This window comes from Anolis sagrei, chromosome 3 (genome assembly GCF_037176765.1).
Source record: "Anolis sagrei isolate rAnoSag1 chromosome 3, rAnoSag1.mat, whole genome shotgun sequence".
Classification (NCBI taxonomy): Eukaryota; Metazoa; Chordata; class Lepidosauria; order Squamata; family Dactyloidae; genus Anolis; species Anolis sagrei.
Window position 1 is genome coordinate 143,641,061 of NC_090023.1, and position 18,990 is coordinate 143,660,050.

The following is an 18,990-nucleotide window of genomic DNA, read 5'->3' on the forward strand; positions in this document are numbered from 1 at the left end:
TCTGTTTCTTGCATGCCTCATGATAATATAGAAAAAATTGGGATGTACATGAGACTTTTTATTGTTTTGTGGCTATGTATTTTTTTAAAAAAGTATTTTTTATTATTTTCACAAATAATAATCTTTACAGCTATGTTTTCTGTACAAGCAAGCAACTTGGATAACAGACTCTTTTTGAGAAGAAAACCACTTTAATCCAAAAGAGACTTTACATCTGCCTTCTTTTCCAGGCTGCAGGTGACATGGCTGCATTTCATACAGGAATAAACATGCAATTAGTCAGTAGCTGTGGACTGAATCTGGGCTTCAGAAACCAGAATCTCAAACTGTGAGCTTTTTACCAGAATGAAATCTGGTTGTGCCAGGCATTTATTGCTTTTAGACTCTTGTTGAACACTACTTTTGTTAAGATCAGACCATTCCTGTCATTAATGTAGCCCGAACTTGGATGAAGATATCCAATATATGGTATGATAAATAAGAACTGAATGTATATGATAGCAATAAGTCATGATGGGACCAATGTTTTCTGTGTCTGGCTGATAAATCCCCAGCCAAGTATAGATCTTGTAGTATGTGCGGTTGGATTTTATTCTTTTTCTTTTATTCCAGTTTATGAAGCCATCCACTTTGATATACATTTGCACCCTGTGTTTGTCTTGTTCACAATGGTTTCATTGTGCAGATGATTCCATAGTAATCTTGGAACCAGTTTGAGGACTGGATGGTGTTTACACAAATCCCAGAAGGACATTAAGGCCTTTCTGCCGCCCTCCTTTGTAACAGTTTGTTGCCTGGCAAGTGCTGTTTGAAGCTAATTTCAAATTGCACTAAATGGTCAGTGTATGTGGAACCCGAATGCACCATAACATAGGTCCAGTTACAGTTTGGCTCCCCCGCTTCTGATTTTGTGCAGTAAAAAAGGTGGAATAGAAAATAATTTTGTATTCTGTCAATCTTGCTTCAGAAACAACATCTTTAAAACAGAGAAGGGAAGCCCTCAGTTTCACAATCAATGAAACACCAGTCATAGCTACACAGAGGTAAATTTCAGTGAGTTCAACAATAGATTGATTGTTGCATAAAGGAAGTAACAGGATGTAATGGAATAGGCCTACCTTGTCAGGCTAGTGTGTAGGAAAATTTGTAGGCCCTGGGAGAAAAGCCCAATCCAAACTAAAGGGTGAAGGAATAACCCGCTCCTTATATGGTAGTGATGCCTGATTGTTGGGGGGGGGGGGGGGATAAACAGTTTTGCCTAGCTACAAAAGGTAGAAGGCGCCAGTGACAGCAGTAATCTGGGGACTGGGAGAATGCTGAGGAGAAGAGAAGTGTTTGGAGGTTGGTGGGAAAAACCTCAGGGGAGGGGAATTAAAAAAAGCCTCTAAGAGACAGAGTGCTTATATATTAGGAGCCTCTGGAAAGGAGAACTAAGGGGTTTTGAAACACCTGGTTAGTTCACCTGTGAGTGAACATAGTTCTGCGAAAGACAAGGAACTATTTTCTTTTAAACAAACAGCTTGATAATCTTCCGAAACCAGTATGTATCTGAACCTCTCCTAATATCTGAAAGCCTTCTTGTTCTAGTTCAAACAAATGCATGAACAATACAGAAGCATATTCCATAGGCTAAACATGGGCTAGGCAGACCTTGTGCTGGAAACGACATTAATCTGATATTGCTTCAACAAAAGCAACTGTCCCTCACAAATCATTTATAAACCCTTCCCTGACTCCAAAACTGCTAGGAACGGATTCTTTCTCAGTTTCAGTTTGCTATCTAACTTCTGTTGAAGTCTAGCTGAGTGTCTTAATTGCTGCAAGGACTGTCTCTGTTTACTGAAACTTCTTTTCCTATTCAAGGTCTTACTCCCTTCATCAACTCCTGCATCTGGTACCTCAGAATCAACTTCATTCTCAGATAATTGACCATGGAAAAAGCCTTGAGAATCCCCTTGCAGCAACTCAGGCCTCTCTGGCCTGTTTTTTAAACATTCAGACCCTTGCAGCAACTCAGGCCTCTTTGGCCTCTCAGACCCAGACCCTGGCCCAAAAGCCAAATCAATATCCCAATTCCCTTCAGGAACATCAGTATAAACATCATCCCCATTCCCATCATGAATATCAACATTAATATCAGACATAATCACAGACTGAACAGGTTGATATACAACACTGTAGTCCCTGTAGTCAACAAATGCACATACTCTGATCTTTTGTTTCTGTGGGCAGAAATCTCTCAGCCTTGGTTAAGTCATATAGCTAAACAAACAGTTTTGTGCTTGTCTGAGTTGGCACAGGAAGTCATCTATCTTTGCATATACCTGAACAATTGACTCAATGATTACTTGGCTTGGGAAATGGCCAGAGGGATCTGTGCAGCCTTCCTGTTCCCAAGGGAAGTATCTCTGGGCTACATCTTGATACATTTTTTATATAAGAAAAAGATACAGTACACAGTTGAAAGATAAAGTTACACAGAAAGTCAAGAAAAATAGATATAATTTTTTGAAGAGTTGGAAACAACAAAGTTTTGTGGGAGGTGGGGGGTTGAAGCTGCTGCTGGTCCACTCCCGGTCTCCTAAAATGTTTATTATGGAGCTCTTGGTGAACTATAAATCTTCCAAATAAGAAGGGGGATATTGTGGCTCAACAACATTCTCATGATGGCATTATCAATCTTCTTTTTTCCTCAGAGTCATCAATTGCTTCAGATTGGTCTGTTTCAAAACTGCTTCTGTATTTCAAAGGCAGTACAGGCAGCCCCCGAGTTACAAACATCTGACTTATAAACCATTCATAGTTAAGAACGAGGGTGAGACAACAGGAAATGAGATAAATTTACCCCATCAGCAATGGAATTCATTTCTGAAAGAGCTATCATGGGGAAAAGGTGTCTCCACTGTAGCCTTATCACCAGTCCTTATTTCCACAAGACAAGTTTTTCAAAATCTGATAATCACAGGGACAGAAATTGAGGTGAAATATTCTGAACAGGGGCACAGATATCAAAACAAACACCACAGGAGTGTTGACTCTTCCCTATGCGATCCAAAATGTATGTGTGTGTAATTACACAATTATGCAGTGATGCCAATATGAAACCACCCCACCTAGCTCAGGTGCCATTTCCACCATTTAATTTTGTCTTTTTTTCCTGTGAACTAACACAGTTATTAACTTTCACACTAACATTTGTCATGTTATTTTTTTGTAATTACTCATTAAACTTTTGTGCATTTGCTCTTTAATGTGCTTTTAAACTTTTTCTGACTCTCATTATTTCTATGGGCATTATACAGCACTGTAAGATTGATGATATCATGCATCATGCTACCACCATCTCCAACTATCGATGAGCTACTCATCAATAGTTAGAGGGGAGAATCATGGAGAGGAAAGCAAACCAGTAGTGGGATGTGTTCATGATAGCTGCCATGTCTGCATCATGTAGTAAATTCCTTAATCTGGAAGCTTTCTCTAACGTAATTCCAGCATGACCTAAAAACTTTCCTGAGTCTCAGTTTCAGTAATTCCTTCATATGAAACTATCAAAACTTTTGAGACCAGCCAAAAGGACACAGAGTCCTTTAAAAAATGCTGGTTTTCCATCAGGACCATCTACCACCAATGGCAGGCCTAACTTGCTGTGCCTTTCCTCCTCTGTGATTCGGCCATTGCCCAATTTGAGAGCTGGATAACTGAAATTGGAATAGTTGTGCCAGGGCATTCATCTGGAGCCTCTACCCTGACCCACCTCCTTGATAAATTTACTACAGTTGGGGTGCACCAAAGGCACTATTCCCTGGGGGGGGGGGGCTCCTCAAATTTGGGATTACTGTCCTTGAAATTATATTTTATCAGCATACAGCAAATGGATATATTACTTTCTGTTGCAGAAACATCAACAAATTTTCCGAATGCCAAAAATCTGGGTAGCAAATATTGTTTAGTCTTGCATTTGTTTAATACTTGGAGGAGAAAGAGCCAATCCACAAAGTTCCATGTTTCTAATAAATAAAGAATGTTTGGAGACAGAAAATGTATACAAGTGCAAAATATTTCTGCTAATAGTCATGGGATGCCGTATGCTTAATCTTCTTGGCCTCTCAGCTTGGATTCTGCCCTAGGTTACTTCAACCCCGAAGGACACATGGGTGGAAATGTGTTTGTCTTTATGGGATGACATTATTAGCAATGAGTGAATGCAGTAGACAACCAGTTCAATAAAAGAATCCCCATGATTTTTAATATTGCTAGATTATTGTCAAAGTTAATAGGGTGATTCTAATTTTTGTATTTCCCTCCATGGGCTGGCAAGGAGATTAAGATCTTCTGGGGACGTACCACTCTCAATCCCACCTCCTTCGCAGGCGCAGTTAGTGAGGATAAGAGACAGGGCCTTCTCAGTGGTGCCTCCTCAGCTATGGAACTCCCAAGTGAATTTATTTATTTATTTAAATTTACAACATTTCTACCCCACCCTTCTCAACCCCTGAGGGGGGACTCAGAGCAGCTAACACTGGCAACAATTTGATGCCACAATATCACAATGAACAACAATATAAAAACCATAAATATACAATAGATTAAAAACATAACATTAGTTATACAATCATATAGCCATTTCCATTATTATAACAATCATATGGTCCAGTTCAGTGTCCAAAGTGCCGTTATGTCTGCTAGCCAAAGGCCTGGTTCCACAACCATGATTTCAGTTCGTTCCTAAAGGAAAGGAGGGAGGATGCCGATCTAATCTCACTGGGGAGCAAGTTCCACAAGTGGAGGGTCACCACCAAGAAGGCCCTGTCCCTTGTCCCCACCAGATTCGCTTGTGAGGCTGGTGGGACTGAGAGTAGGGCCTTCCCGATGGATCTTAAACTACAAGGCGGAATGTAGAGGGAGGGATAAAAACATGATGTTTGACCACGCATTCAATGAGTAACCTAGCAGTGCAATAAGAAAAGATGAAATAGTGCAACGACAAATTGGAATGGCCACAGACTGCAATATTGGAGTGTGTGATTTTAAATAATTGGTTTTAAGGTTTTATTATGTTTCAATGCTTTGGTGCAGTCGGCTGGGTGTCAGCTGCATTAAGATCACTACTGACCAAAAGGTCATGAGTTTGAAGCCAGCCCGGGTCAGAGTGAGCTTCACCAAATTTGTGTAGCTTGTTGTTGACCTCTGCAGCCCGGAAGACAGTTGCATCTGTCAAGTAGGAAATTTAGGTACCACTTTGTGGGGAGGCAAATTTAACTAATTTACGAGGCCATAAAGCTCAGTGAGCATGCGGGGAATGTGGAAGTACTTCATCAGTGTCACAGATGGATGGTGTCATATGTTCTGCAGTTGATGGTGGTGGCGATGGAAGGGTTAATGTGAGTATTAGTTCTAGAGGGTTTGGTGATCTGTAAGTGGGAGTTCATGGGTGAAAGCAATTAAGGGTGGAGGTATGCAAGAGATGGGTTGCAGCTGGGTGTTACTGGATTTAAGGAGCTAACCTTGAGACTCATGTTTGGGAGAAAAGTATCTGTTGTATTTTGGTGGTGGATACTGCTGGTTTTCCCCCCAGGTCTGTTGGATTTTCGGTATCCTGACCTGTCTTCTGTAGTCTTGGAATCCTGGAACCTTGAACCTTTGGACTGGCTTTTGACTACGGTATAGACTCTTGATCCCTGGACTTTGTTTATTGAACTCTTGGCATTTGACCACTGGACTGGACCCTTTTGACTACAAAGTAATTTTTGCTATCAGTTTTTGTTTATTCTGTAGCTGTGTGCTATCCTTGTGTTTTATATTTTGGACTATAAAAACAGCCAGCAAGTAAGTGCTGTTTTAATTAAACTGTTTGATAAAACTGGGAGTTTGGTTAATCTCTACCTAAATAAGGTAGAGCCCTGGCAACGTGACAGATGGTGAAGCAACAGCTCCCCTGGTGGCTGGAAAAATAGAGTGTTAAATAGCCTCTGACTGTCTGTCTATATGTGTTGTGTGTCTAAGGCTTTGAATGTTTGCCTGTATATGTACATTGTAATCCGCCCTGAGTCCCCTGCGGGGTGAGAAGGGTAGAATAGAAATACTGTAAATAAATAATAAATAAATAAATTGTTTTATTGCTTGCGTAAATAAATAAATAAATAAATAAAAGTCTCAATTTATATTAGCTACCAATAATGACAACCCCCTCCCCCCATGTAAGTGTCCCCAATTGCACTTTTCAAACACAATAACATTTATAACCCTTCATCAGATAATGTATGGAGACTATAAACAGAATCTGGAGGGGGGGGGGGGGGTTCAAAGCTACAGTTCCCAGAATGCTCCAGCCAGCATGGCCCCAGGCATGTAGGCTGGGGAATTCCAAAAAGCAATATTTCCAGGATCTGATTAAAAAGTATACATACCATTGTTTTCTTCAAATCAGATGTGCTGTTATTTTGGAAGCTGTATTTTTCTATGCATCTTCAACTTTCATTTCCTTGCTCAAATATGTGCATATGAGTGCATGAAGGGGTGGGGTGGGGTGGGGGGTTGCTCTCAGTAAATACTTGGAAGAGCCATCTGTCAGACAGTAAAGCGGAAAAAAAGCTTCTTGTATAAAAAAATCTTCCATGAGGAAGTTTTTGGAAGTAGTTCATTCTTAGCTCAAGGGCATGAAAACAAAAACAGAGATATGCACTGTCCTCAGAAATCTCAAAGTGATGACAATAATGTAAATTCTTGAAAAAGTCCTTTGTCTAGGCAGCCTCCCAGATGTAATAGTTTAACCCCTCCCCACACACAAATGGCATTCAACTAATTCTCATAAAAAGTGCAATCTTCTCAAACAGGCACAAATTATACTCCGCTAGAGAGTCTAGGGTTTGCAACCAAGCCTGGACCAAAGGGACCTTCTTGAGGCATAAATAGCAGGAATCAGGCTCTCCTCTCTTGCAGAACAACTCAGCTGCAAGCAAAAGCAAGCGCTCTTCAACTTATCAGTCCTCCGCAGGAAACGCCTGGAAGTGTGAAATATTTGTAAGTATTACTCATGTTCTGTTCAACTGCCGGAGCTGAACTTTTTAGTTATGCCCAGTTCTTGAAGAATAAAAAGCTTTGCCTTTTTGTCTTCTCTTGATGCTTTCTGAATTTTTTTGTAATATGAAATGGGCTAGGTAGTAATGCACCAAGTTGCAGTTCAATATTATGCTATGAAATAGATCCCCAAACTCAAATGTAAAAGGAGTTGTCTCAAGATGAAATAACATGCAGCTTTTATCTTCAAGCATAACTCTACTATTCATAACCTTTACTGAAGTATATGTTAATATAACTAGGTCAAAACATAATTGTAATAAGATTAAACACAAAATCAGAAAATAATACTATTCCAGAGATACCATTTGTGATCAAAAAGGTACTTTAAAAGAATGGTGCATGGAGGTTTACCATCATGTTCACAGATACAAAAAGGGTTTTAGCTCTTTGTAAAACTTCTACTTATCCTTTAGGGAGGCTTAAATGGCCCCCTCCCTGTTATCCTTCCAGCGGCAGGGTGAAAACCTTTCCATTCAAGCAGGCTTTTAAAGAAGGGAACGCTTTAAAGAATTTTCTTCTTTTTAAAACAACTTTGATGCTTTTCTGTGATTTTCATTATCTGTTTCATATTAATAAATAATAATATATATTCTATACTAGCTGTACCTGCCACGCGTTGCTGTGGCCAACCTTCCCTCCCTCTTTCTCTCCTCTCTGTCTCTCCTTCCTTCCCCTTTTTTCTTTCCTTCTCTTCATCCTTCCTTCCTTCTCTTCCTCTTCCCTTCTCCCTCCCTTTTCTTTCCCTTCCTCTTTTTCCCCTTTCTTCCTTCTCTACCTATTCTTGGACTGCAACTCCCAGCAGTCCTACTGATTGATATACCTACCTACCTATCTCTATCTAATCTATCTATCTGGAGGATTGCTGGGAGTTGCAGTCCAGGAATGGGAAATTGGAAATATGCAGAGATTGGGATGCTCTCAAAGAGATCCAAGGAGAAGAAAGCTTGCATCTTGGAAGCAGTGCATTTGGATCATCCTCCTCTCCTAAAGGGCCTGGTCTAGGAGATGCTGGGAGCTGTAGTCAGGAAGGGAGTGTGGATATGTGTTTTGTTTGCTGGGGGAGTCGTTTTCACGCATGCGCTGTAGCGTTTTTTTTCTTTTTTGGCTTTGTAAGTCCTTTCCACTATGTTTTTCAGTGTTTTTATGAATGATGGTCACTCATTGGCCTGATAGGTGTATTGTGTCATAATGTGGTGTCAATTCATCCAGTGGTTTTTGAGTTATATTAATCCCACAAATGAATATTACATTTTTATTTATATAGATTAATTTCATTTAAATTGCTATATGGTGTAGGTTTCAAATTGTATTTTGAATTTAGTGTTCTGAGTTGTTTTGAGTACAGTTGGCGGGGATGAGAGACAGGGCCTTCTCAGCGGTGGCCCCTCGGCTATGGAACGCCCTCCTCAAGGAGATTAGATCGGCTTCTTCGCACCTAACATTTCAGAAAAAACTCAAGACATGGCTTTTCGAGTAAACATTTGCAAATTGAGTAATGGGCATAGGAAAACGGAACAATTATATGATGGAATTGGACAATGTTTTTATTGAGAATCTACTGAGTTATGTTTTTACTACTGTTATGATTTTATTGATGTTAAAGTTTTAACATTGTTTTTGTATTTTGTGGCATTGAATTTTGCCTTGTAAACTGCCTCGAGTCGCCGCAAGGCTAAGAGGAGTGATACACAAACAAAGTAAATAATAATAAATTTGATTCTCATTTAAGTCAAAGTCAGGACATCATCATCATCTTATATTAGAGAACTCTTTACATACCCTACAAGAGAGACTAATGTGGTTTTTCTTCTTCAAGGAAATGGAAACTTGAAAACGTGTCTCCAGCTGTAACAAAATGATCACAACGCTGCTTCTCACTCTTCTGAGCTGTGTCACGTCTTTGCCACTTGATGACAACTCAGTTTGCACAGCAGAAGAGCTTGCCGCATACCATATTGTTTTCTCAGGGAAATGGAGCCACGTTGCATTTCCTAAGCAGTATCCACTCTACAGGCCTCCAGCACAGTGGTCTTCCCTTCTAGGTAAGTGAACTGTATCTTCAGTGATGTGAGAAGTTTCTTTTCCCCAAGAATTAGCCTCTTTTCTTTTAATCCTCTGAATCAAGTTGCATCTAAATTCATGTAACAGAGAGACAAAACATGTAGGATTATTCCAGGATACAAAATCTGGAGCTAGTTTTTTCAGCCAACTTTCGGGACTGTTTTCAATTAGCTGCAGATGAAGTAAATAGCATACCTTAAATTTTAAACACAGATCGTCCCACTTTAGAAAAAAGGAAAATTTGAAGCAGCCTCTATTAAGGCATGAACCAAATCCAAACCAGATCTTGATGTACTGCAGTGTCCTCCTTTCAACAGGCGTGACTCATAATTCCGATTACAACATATGGAAAGCAAATGAGTATGCCAGTAATGGCATGCGTGACTTTGCTGAAAGAGGTGAACCATGGACATTAATGAAGGAAATTGAAGCAGCTGGAGAAAAAATCCAAAGTGTTCATGGAATCTTCTCTGCGCCTGCCATATCCACTGGCACCGGACAAACCTCCACAGATCTAGAAGTTGATTCAGGACATCCACTGGTAAGTTGGAAATAGCTCATTGGTCTCTTGGTCATAAGAGCAAAGGCAATGATAACGAATCAAGGCTTCCAGCTGATTGAAAAAGTTGCAGCTCAGCTCTTAAATTAGACAATTACTCATGTAAATTCATACAACGAAAGCAATTGTTTTCAAGAAACAAGCAGGCTTGATTTTTCAATGGAAAATGCACATAACACAGTGAGATAGGATTTCCTTCTCTGTTTGACCGGTTCAGGAATGCCTCTTCTAAGGCGGCGCCTATTGGTAACAGATGCAATCGGAAATAATTGCTTTCCCCCCAAGTAATTTAGTTTTTCAGTTGGTTGTGCATGCCTCCTTATTTGATTTAATGGATCAATCCAACTCATTACAAATTTAAGATTGCAGTTCTAGGAATAATTTAGGCTTGATTTAGAAGACACGAGTATGTAAGGTGATAAAGCAGACAACTGAATACATTTTAAGTGTGACAGTTTTTAAAAATGTTTTTATTATTACGATCTTTGGATTTCTTGGAATTATTGCCATAGTTTATAAGCCACCCTGAGTCCCCCTTTGGGGGTGAGAAGGACGGGGTATGGTAAATAAATAAATAAATAAATACATAAATTTCTTGTATTATAAATATATATCAATAGATTATTTATTGGCAGAATACTGTAATATTTTCAGCCAATTCATTTATATTTCATTTATATGAAATTAGATGTATAATCTTTCATTCTGATTTTTTTAAACTGTTAGGTTTCCCTTGTAGTACGGATTGTGCCCAGCCCTGACTGGTTTGTGGGTGTAGATAGCTTAAATCTCTGTGAAAAAGATCATTGGAAGCAGCAAATCTCATTGGAGCTTTTCCCATATGATGCTGGAACTGACAGTGGATTCACATTTTCTTCACCCAACTTTGCTACCATTCCACAAGATACTATCTCAGAGGTAAGAATCTCTATTGGGCATTGAGTGTAATTATTTTCTCCTGGAGCCCCCGGTGGCGCAGTGGGTTAAACCCCTGTGCCGGCAGGACTGAAGACCGACAGGTTGCAGGTTCGAATCTGGGGAGAGGTGGATGAGCTCCCTCTATCAGCTCCAGCTCCTCATGTGGGGACATGAGAGAAGCCTCCCACAAGGATGATAAAACATCAAATCATCCGGGCATCCGCTGGGCAACGTCCTTGCAGATGGCCAATTCTCTCACAAAAGGAGCGGTCATTCCTTACACAACAACAACAAAAAAATTATCCTGTAGACATGACTATAGTTAATGCAAAGTGATTTACCGTATATTAATGAGCACATTCTTGGACATATGTTCTCTCTTTTCTTTCATCCCATATTCTGGTTTCCCATTAGAGCTGCGTGTTGATGTATCATATAGCATACAAGAGTTCTGTTTACATATATCCTGAGCTTACAAAAGGTAATGGTTACCATGCCCCCCTGTAAGCCTTCCTGGTGTTCATTCTTGTTGTTTCACAGTTGTACAAGACTCAATGGACTTGTGGCCTAATCATGCAATTGATGTCTTCTGCTTTTTTAGGGTTAGCAATAGAGGTCACAGCAATGCACACTGCGTTCTGTGAATAGACCCCTTACATCAATAGTCAGATTAAACCAACTGTGATTTAACTCACCAACAATTGAGTCAACAGGACTACTCCATTTGGGACTACCAATAGGTATCAAGCCCAAATGCTTCAACGTGTGACTCTGTGACTGTGTATCCCTGTCACCCAGAGTACAAAACCTGTATACAATTACAGTGGATCCAATTCTTGTTCCTTTCCAATATATCCATGAGATCAACTTTAGTCTTTGTTTCTTTACATCCATAATTATATTTTCTTTCTATTTTACATGAGTTTCACAGATGGTTGCTATGTGTTGCTCTCTAACATTCAACACCTACTAACTGAGGCCCCATCTACACTGCCATATAATGTAGTTTGAACAGCATAATAATAATAATAATAATAATAATAATAATAATATCATCATCATCATCTTATATCCTGCCACCGACTTCCTGAAAGGTCTCAAGGCAGCTTACAGGCAGCACAAAGAGCCTAAAATAAACATTAACAGTAAACAAAATATAAAATACAATAAAATAAAACACATACGCATATAAAACATCAACTCAGACTCAATCAAGCTTTGATCCTCTAACCATGGTGGTAAATTACTGGCGCCATGGCCGGGCTGTAAATATTGCAATAAAATAAGTGACAGCTGTAGTAATGGAGAGAACGCATGGGATAAAGTGCAGGATGTGCAACTACTACATAGGATAGCTAGGGGCTAAATATTCTCAAAGGCTTGATTGAAGAGACACATCTTCAAGTGTCTATGAAAGGAGGACAGTGTGGGGGCCTGTCTAATCTCCCTGGGGAAGGAGTTCTAAACCCGGGTAGCCATCACCAAGAAAGCCCTCTCTATTGTCCCCACCAACCGTGCTTATGACGGTGGCGGGACTGAGAGGAGGGCATCCCTAGCAGATCTTAGAAGACACAGCAGTTCATAGGGGGGATGCGGTCACAAAGATAGGCAGGACCTGAGCTATTTAGGGTCAGTGTAAAATGGTCAATGTAGATGGTCAGTGTAGACTCATATAATGTAGACTGAACCGCATTGAACTGGTTTATATGAATCTACACTGCCATATAATCCTGTTCAATGCAGTTAATCTGTATTCTGAAACTGGATTATATGTCCGTGTAGATGGGGCCTTAGAAGTAAGCACCACTGAACTGACTTGACCTGAAGTGGAGTTGGGTAGCCATCATTGGGAGCTATGAATAGCAGTAGAAAAGCTATTTAGTGGCTGTGAGTGGACAGTTGTAGTATTCAGATTCAGTGGTCCTTTATACTACAGATATTCATCCACTCCTACTTTTGACAGTAGTAGTCTTGACTTTCTGTGCTGTGAAGGATCTGTGTCTCCATCTTACTTCTTCACACATGTGGACATCCCAGTTAATACAACAAATGTTTTTGCCTGACACTGTACAGATTGGCATGGAGCTACAAGCGTATTCTGTTTGTACAGATTGGGTCAGATGGCATTTTGGAGGAGAGGTTCTTATGTCACTAACCCCTCCACCCCAAAAGTTGGCTCCAACAAACACCTCCCAGCCACTGAGCCAAGTCTGTAAACTATTTCTGTCCTAAGGGTTTAAAGGTAAAAGTAAAGGTTAGGCAGGCATGTAGCCGGGGGGGGGGGGGGGGGGGGGGGGGCTCGGGGGGCTTCAGCCCCCCCCCCCCCGAAATTTTCATGGTGGTTCGCGAAAAGGCCTTATTGGTGCATTATTTAAACTGTTATGTTTATTCATATCATGATCTGATCACCATACTCAATATATCCCATATGCATGGGGGTATTGGGGTAATGATACAAAAGGTTTGCTAGGCTAGACTCTCTTTCACTCAGACTCAGCCCCCCCCCCCCAAAACTCAGCCCCCCCGAAACCCCCCCTGAAAAAAAATTCAGCCCCCCCCCCCCCCGAAACGAAATCCTGGCTACGGGCCTGAGGTTAGGGTTATCACTCCTCTTAAGTGATACAATAAAATCACACTTCTGTGTTCATAAATCCCACAATTGACAAATCCCCATCATTGTTTTATCAGGTACACTCTTCAGTCTCTTCTTTAAAGACAGCAATTTGGCATTGCTTTGCCTTGGGTTTCACATTGACCACACTGGGATGACTGTCCTTGCTTAGCCCTTAGCTAGCCTCCATGCTGTCGAGGCAAATGTCAGGATGAATGCCTTAGCAAAGCATCAGAAGCAGAAAATAAGTCTTGTGAAAGCCTTTGCTTCCTCCCTGCCAGTGTTCAGTCTCGACTCTTGACCATTTCAAAGAAGGAGAATGGTATACACTGGCTAGAAATGTAAACACAGGCACTCCACGTTGCAACATACTGTAATGAACATCCTATGTCCCTGTATTTTCATTTATATAGATCACAAGTTCCTCTCCAAGTCATCCAGCAAACTCATTCTATTACCCCAAGCTTAAAAATTTGCCACCTATTGCTCGAGTAATGCTGGTAAAGCTTAAGAGAAGCAGACTGGGTTTTCCTATTCCTCAAACCAATGTGACAACAATAGGTAATGAAATAGATGATTCAGTATCAGGTAAGTGTCTTTTAAAAAATACATTGATAAAGCTACAAGAAGCTAAGCAATGTGCAGCATGACATTCCCTCTAAGGTCATATGGAGACGTAGCCACAAATTACATCTCCGCAGGCATATTGGCTAGACAAGGAGAAACGATTCTGGCAGTGGGACCAGAAAACCAAGGAGCCAGTAAATCTTGCCAGATGTTCCTTTTGTTTTTGAGGGACTTGAATGCTATCATTCCAGTGCGTCATGATTGTTTTTCCTGTGGTATGTGGAGATCCTCTAAGTACAGCTACAGCAGCTACCGTATGGATCAAATCAAAGTAAAAGCAGGTGCTATTATAGCATTGTCACAGAAATACCATATAAAATCAGTCACAACAACAAAAACAACAACAATTTAGCTTGCTGTAGACTTTATTTACAGCTTCCATGTATGAATGCTGCGAGCAAAGAACCTTTTCAATAACCCACAAGGGCCATAATGCTTAAACAGAATGTAAGGTATTTTCAACTCCCAGAACCAAGATGAAAATAAAGGCCCCATCTAAACCGTCATATAACACAGTTTCAAACTGTGTTAGATGGTCAGTGTAGATTCATATAATGCAGTTCAATACAGTTAAACTGCATCATATGAGTCTACGCTCATATAATTTCAAACTGTGTTATATATAGATGGGGCCAAATACAGTGTTCCTTCGCTACTTTGCGGTTCACTTACAGCGGACTCGCTGCTTTGTGGGTTGGCAGCAAGAGGCCCTGGTGGTGACCAGGAGGAGGGAGAGAAAAAGGGCAAGGGGCAGCTCTTCCTTCCTCCTTGCCCTCTTTACCTCCCTTTTCCTCCTCATGGTTGCCACTGGGGCCTCTTGCTGCTGCTTGGGCCCCACAAAACCTCCGCCAAGAGGAAGCAAGAGGCCCAGGTGGCGGCAAGGAGGAGGAAGATGGAGATAAAGAGGGTGAAGAAGGAAGGGGGGCATCCCTATTTTGTGGTTTTTCACTTATCGTGGGTGATCCTGGAACATAACCCCTATGATAAGTGAGGGAACTCTGTATAGCCATACTAGTTAAGTGAAGAAGAAAAGATCCACAACTGAGTGATATATTTGCTTCGACTAACCATAATGGTACTGAAGGATGTGCACTTTTATTCCAGAGGGTATAAAAATTAGGGGATGGGAAGGAATCAGGAAAAATCCAAAATTATGCTAGCTGTTCAGTGGAGAAATCCTCACTCATTTCCAACCCCAGTGTACACTCCTAGGTGTAAATTATTGCCCGTACACTAATCAGTGACTCTTTACATCTGCAATCTGTACCAGGGGTCCTCAAACTTTTTAAACAGAGGGCCAGGACACATTCCCTCAAACTGTTGGAGGGCCAGATTATAATTTGAAAAGAAATGAATGAATTCCAATGCACACTGCACATATCTTATTTGTAGCGCAAAAACCACTTAAAAACAATACAATAATTAAAATGAAGACCAATTTTAACAAATATACATTTATTAGTATTTCAATGGGAAGTGTGGGCCTGCTTTTGACTGATGAGATAGGATTGTTGTTGTTGTTGTTGTTGTTGTTGTGTGCTTTCAAGTTGTTACAGACTTAGGTTGATCCTCAGCGAGGGCTGGGTAAATGACCTTGGAGGGCCGCATCCGGCCCCTGGGCCTTAGTTTGAGGACCCCTGAACTGTACTTTAGAGATACATTTAACAGCTGAACATATAGCTAAAAAAAAACAACCCCATGGCTTAATGGCAATGATCTAATATTATACCACTTAACCAGATGAAGTATTCAGAAAAATGGAAAATGTGCACATTTTTGTGGCATCATGACTGCTCATAAATAATGTGCAGCTCAAGCAGGTAGTTGTCCAGCCTTTTTCTTAAGATGCCCAAAGAAGGAAACACCACCATCTCTCTAGGCAACCAGTTCAATTGACATTCTATTACTTTATCTGTTTGAGTAGCTTATAACAACCGTATAATGCAGTCCAAAAGATCATAGAGATAATAAAATACTTGTTAGAGCAGATCAGTGCAGGAGGCCACCATATTTCGGTGTCCAATTCTGGGCACCGAAATTGAAGGAAGGTGTTGACAAGCTGGAATGTATCCAGAGAAGGGAGCCTAAAATGATCAAGTGTCTGGAGAATAAGTCATATGAGGAGCGGCTTAAAGAGCTGGGCATATTTAGCCTGCAGAAGAGACGGCTGAGAGGAGACATCATGAGACTCCTGTATAAATATGAGGGGAAGTCAAAGGGAAGAGGGAGCAAGCTTGTTTTCTGCTGCCCTGGAGACTAGAATGTGGAACAATGGCTTCAAACTACAGGAAAGGAGATTCCACCTGAACATGAGGAAGAACTTCCTAATTGTGAGAGAGAGCTCACAGGAGTGTGTTTGCCCTAGAGTGCGTTGAGGCTTCTTCTTTGGAGGCTTTTAAACAGAGGCTGGATGGCCATCTGTTGGGAGTGCTTTGAATGTGATTTTCCTGCTTATTGGTAGGGGTTGGACTGGATGGCCCACAAGGTCTCTTTCAACTCAATGATTCTTTGATTCTATGAAATGCCATCCTTGGTGATATGCACATTGAAGGATGACATTTGTATTGATACTGCATTCACCCACAGTGATGACAAATATTGTTTTCTGGCAATTATTATTTAAACTGACTCTTCAATAAAAAAACACAACATGGTAAAGATTATAGACTGGCTAGTCCAGAAAATGCCCTTTTTGAAGATGTTCAGAGAACTAGACCTCACCACCTCTCCAGGCCATTGGCTCCAGTTGGTAAACTGCTCTTACTGTCAAACAGTTCCCTCTAATGCTCAGTTGAAATCTACTCTACTGCTGCTTAAAACCATTAGACTTGGTCCTACCCTTTGGGGAAACAAAGAAAAGGCATGTCACCTCCACTCTGACAGCACTTGTGTTTTAATCTTTGTTCTGTGAATTTTAATACATTTTAATATGTGTATTTTATAGCATTCGTAAGATGATTATGTGTTTTTAGCTATGTTATAACCTGCCACAAGGCATGAGGAGAGGTGGGTAAGAAATATTATTGTTAATATTATTATTTGAAACATAACAAGATGAGTCCACAGTAAACAAGATCACTCTGCTGGCTGTTGTATTGGATCACACGTCGGATACTTCCCAAGTGTCTAGGACTGTGTAATGTATCGGCAAATAATGTGTGCAGTTCCCAGTAAGGTGGCCTTTTGCAGGTGGGAGATGGTATCGTTGTCAGCGCCAATTGTGTTTAAGTGCAGGCCAAGGTCTTTAGGCACTTCACCCAGTGTGCCGATCACCACAGGGACCACCTTTACTAACTTATGCCAGAGTCTTTGCAGTTCGATCTTTAAATCTTCATATCGTATCAGCTTTTCTAGTTGTTTCTCTTCAATCCTGCTGTCACCTGGGATTGCAACATTAATGATCCATACTTTGTTTTTTAACACGATTGTGAGGTCAGGAGTATTGTTCTCCAAAACACTGTCTGTCTGAATTCGGAAATTCCAGAGTCAAAAATGTGTTCATTTTCTGTAACTTTTTCAGGTTTTTGATCCCACCACTTCTTTGTTGTTGCTGTTGTTATTATTGGGGGGGGGGGGGTATTTTGGTGTCAGGAGTAACTTGAGAAAGTCGCTTCTGGTGAGAGAATTGGCCGTCTGCAAGGACGTTGCCCAGGGGACACCCGGATATTTTTTGATGTTTTACCATCCTTGTGGGAGGCTTCTTTCATGTCCCCATATAGGGAGCTAGAGCTGACAGAGGGAGCTCATCTGTGCTCTCCCCGGATTCAAATCTGTCAGTCTTCAGTCCTGCCGCCACAAGGATTTAATCAATTACGCCACCAGGGGCCCGTACTATTAGGGTGCAGTCATGTCACTCCTTAGTCTCCTCTTCTCAAGCTGAACATGCTCAGCTCATTCAGCCTTTCTTCATATGTTTTCTTCTCCATTCTTCTTATCATTCTTGTTGCCGTTCAATAACCTTGCTCCATCATGTCTATATCCTGAAAATGAACGCCAGAAATGAACACAATGCCATAGAATATGTGGATCAGTGCAGAATACAGTCTGACTGTTACTTTCCTTAGCTTGGAAGCTATGCTTCCATTAACCCAGACTGAAATTGTCTTTGCATCTCATTACTGGCTCATGATCACCTTATAATCAATTCTCTCCTTATGAGGTTTATTTGCCCAAGATTTGTAGCATGTTATAGCATTAATTTAAATTATGGTGAATTTTATGCCTTAAGGTTTTTTACTACTTGCTACTGTTTCAGCGTATCCTACTTTTCAACCAATGCACATTTATCTGGGAGGGTCCAAATGTTTCTTGTAATGTCATGACCAAAGCTGCATGTTAATATTTACGATGCATGCCTCTGTTTTGCAGAGACTCCACTGGATTGTGAGACATCCTTCTGGTCTTCTTGGGGCCTTTGCAAAGGCACATGCGGACATTTAGGAAGCAAAAAAAGAACGCGTTATGTACTTCTTCAGCCTGCCAATAATGGGACACCCTGCCCAAACCTGAATGAAGAAGCAGAATGTGAACCAGATAATTGCGTTTGAGACAGGGTAGTCCTTTTGGGAAATTGTTTAGTTTATTTAAATATAAGATATACTTAGTTAATATTGCCTATTCTGTTTATATTATGTTAATAATTCAGGGTAGTTGTAACATTTTGTTATCATTTTCACATAATTGGATAGATGGCTGTGCTCATTTCCTGCCAAGGAAACAGTATTTTGTTTGTGAATGCCAGTAGTGCCTCCTAGTGGTAGAAAATACAGCAAAACTATATTTTTACACTTTTATTTAAAAAGCACCTTTTGCTGTAAAAGAATTAAAATAGAAAAGCATTTGCATCTATTCTATTCTCTGAATTATTTCCCTGGAATATGATGATAGTTATGGTGTGCTCTCGAAAAATAATCTAACAAATCAGAACAAACCAAAAGACAGGCTTTGCAGGCTTATGGTATGGCTCCCAATAAAATGCAAAAAGGATATTCAGCAAACAGATCAAGAAGCCTGATTGTCTCAAGATTAAGAAAAAATGTCCTAGTATGAAATAACTAGGTTTAAACATATTTCCGTATGGGAGAGAGTCAAAGATAAAAAGGAAGAGAGAGAGAAACGAATGTTTGGTCCA

At 40.5% G+C, this 18,990-nt stretch overlaps 1 protein-coding gene across 1 annotated transcript; it reads left to right on the forward strand.

Annotated features, from left to right (window-relative positions):
- The first annotated feature begins 6,808 nt into the window (after positions 1–6,808).
- Positions 6,809–18,707, forward strand: SPON2 (spondin 2). The gene is made up of 6 exons (XM_060769278.2): positions 6,809–7,023; positions 8,900–9,125; positions 9,462–9,685; positions 10,430–10,621; positions 13,646–13,820; positions 18,228–18,707. The coding sequence occupies exons 2-6, from the start codon at positions 8,939–8,941 to the stop codon at positions 18,404–18,406; spliced, it is 957 nt and encodes a 318-aa protein (XP_060625261.2). The 5' UTR covers positions 6,809–7,023; positions 8,900–8,938; the 3' UTR covers positions 18,407–18,707.
- The last annotated feature ends 283 nt before the right edge of the window (positions 18,708–18,990 follow it).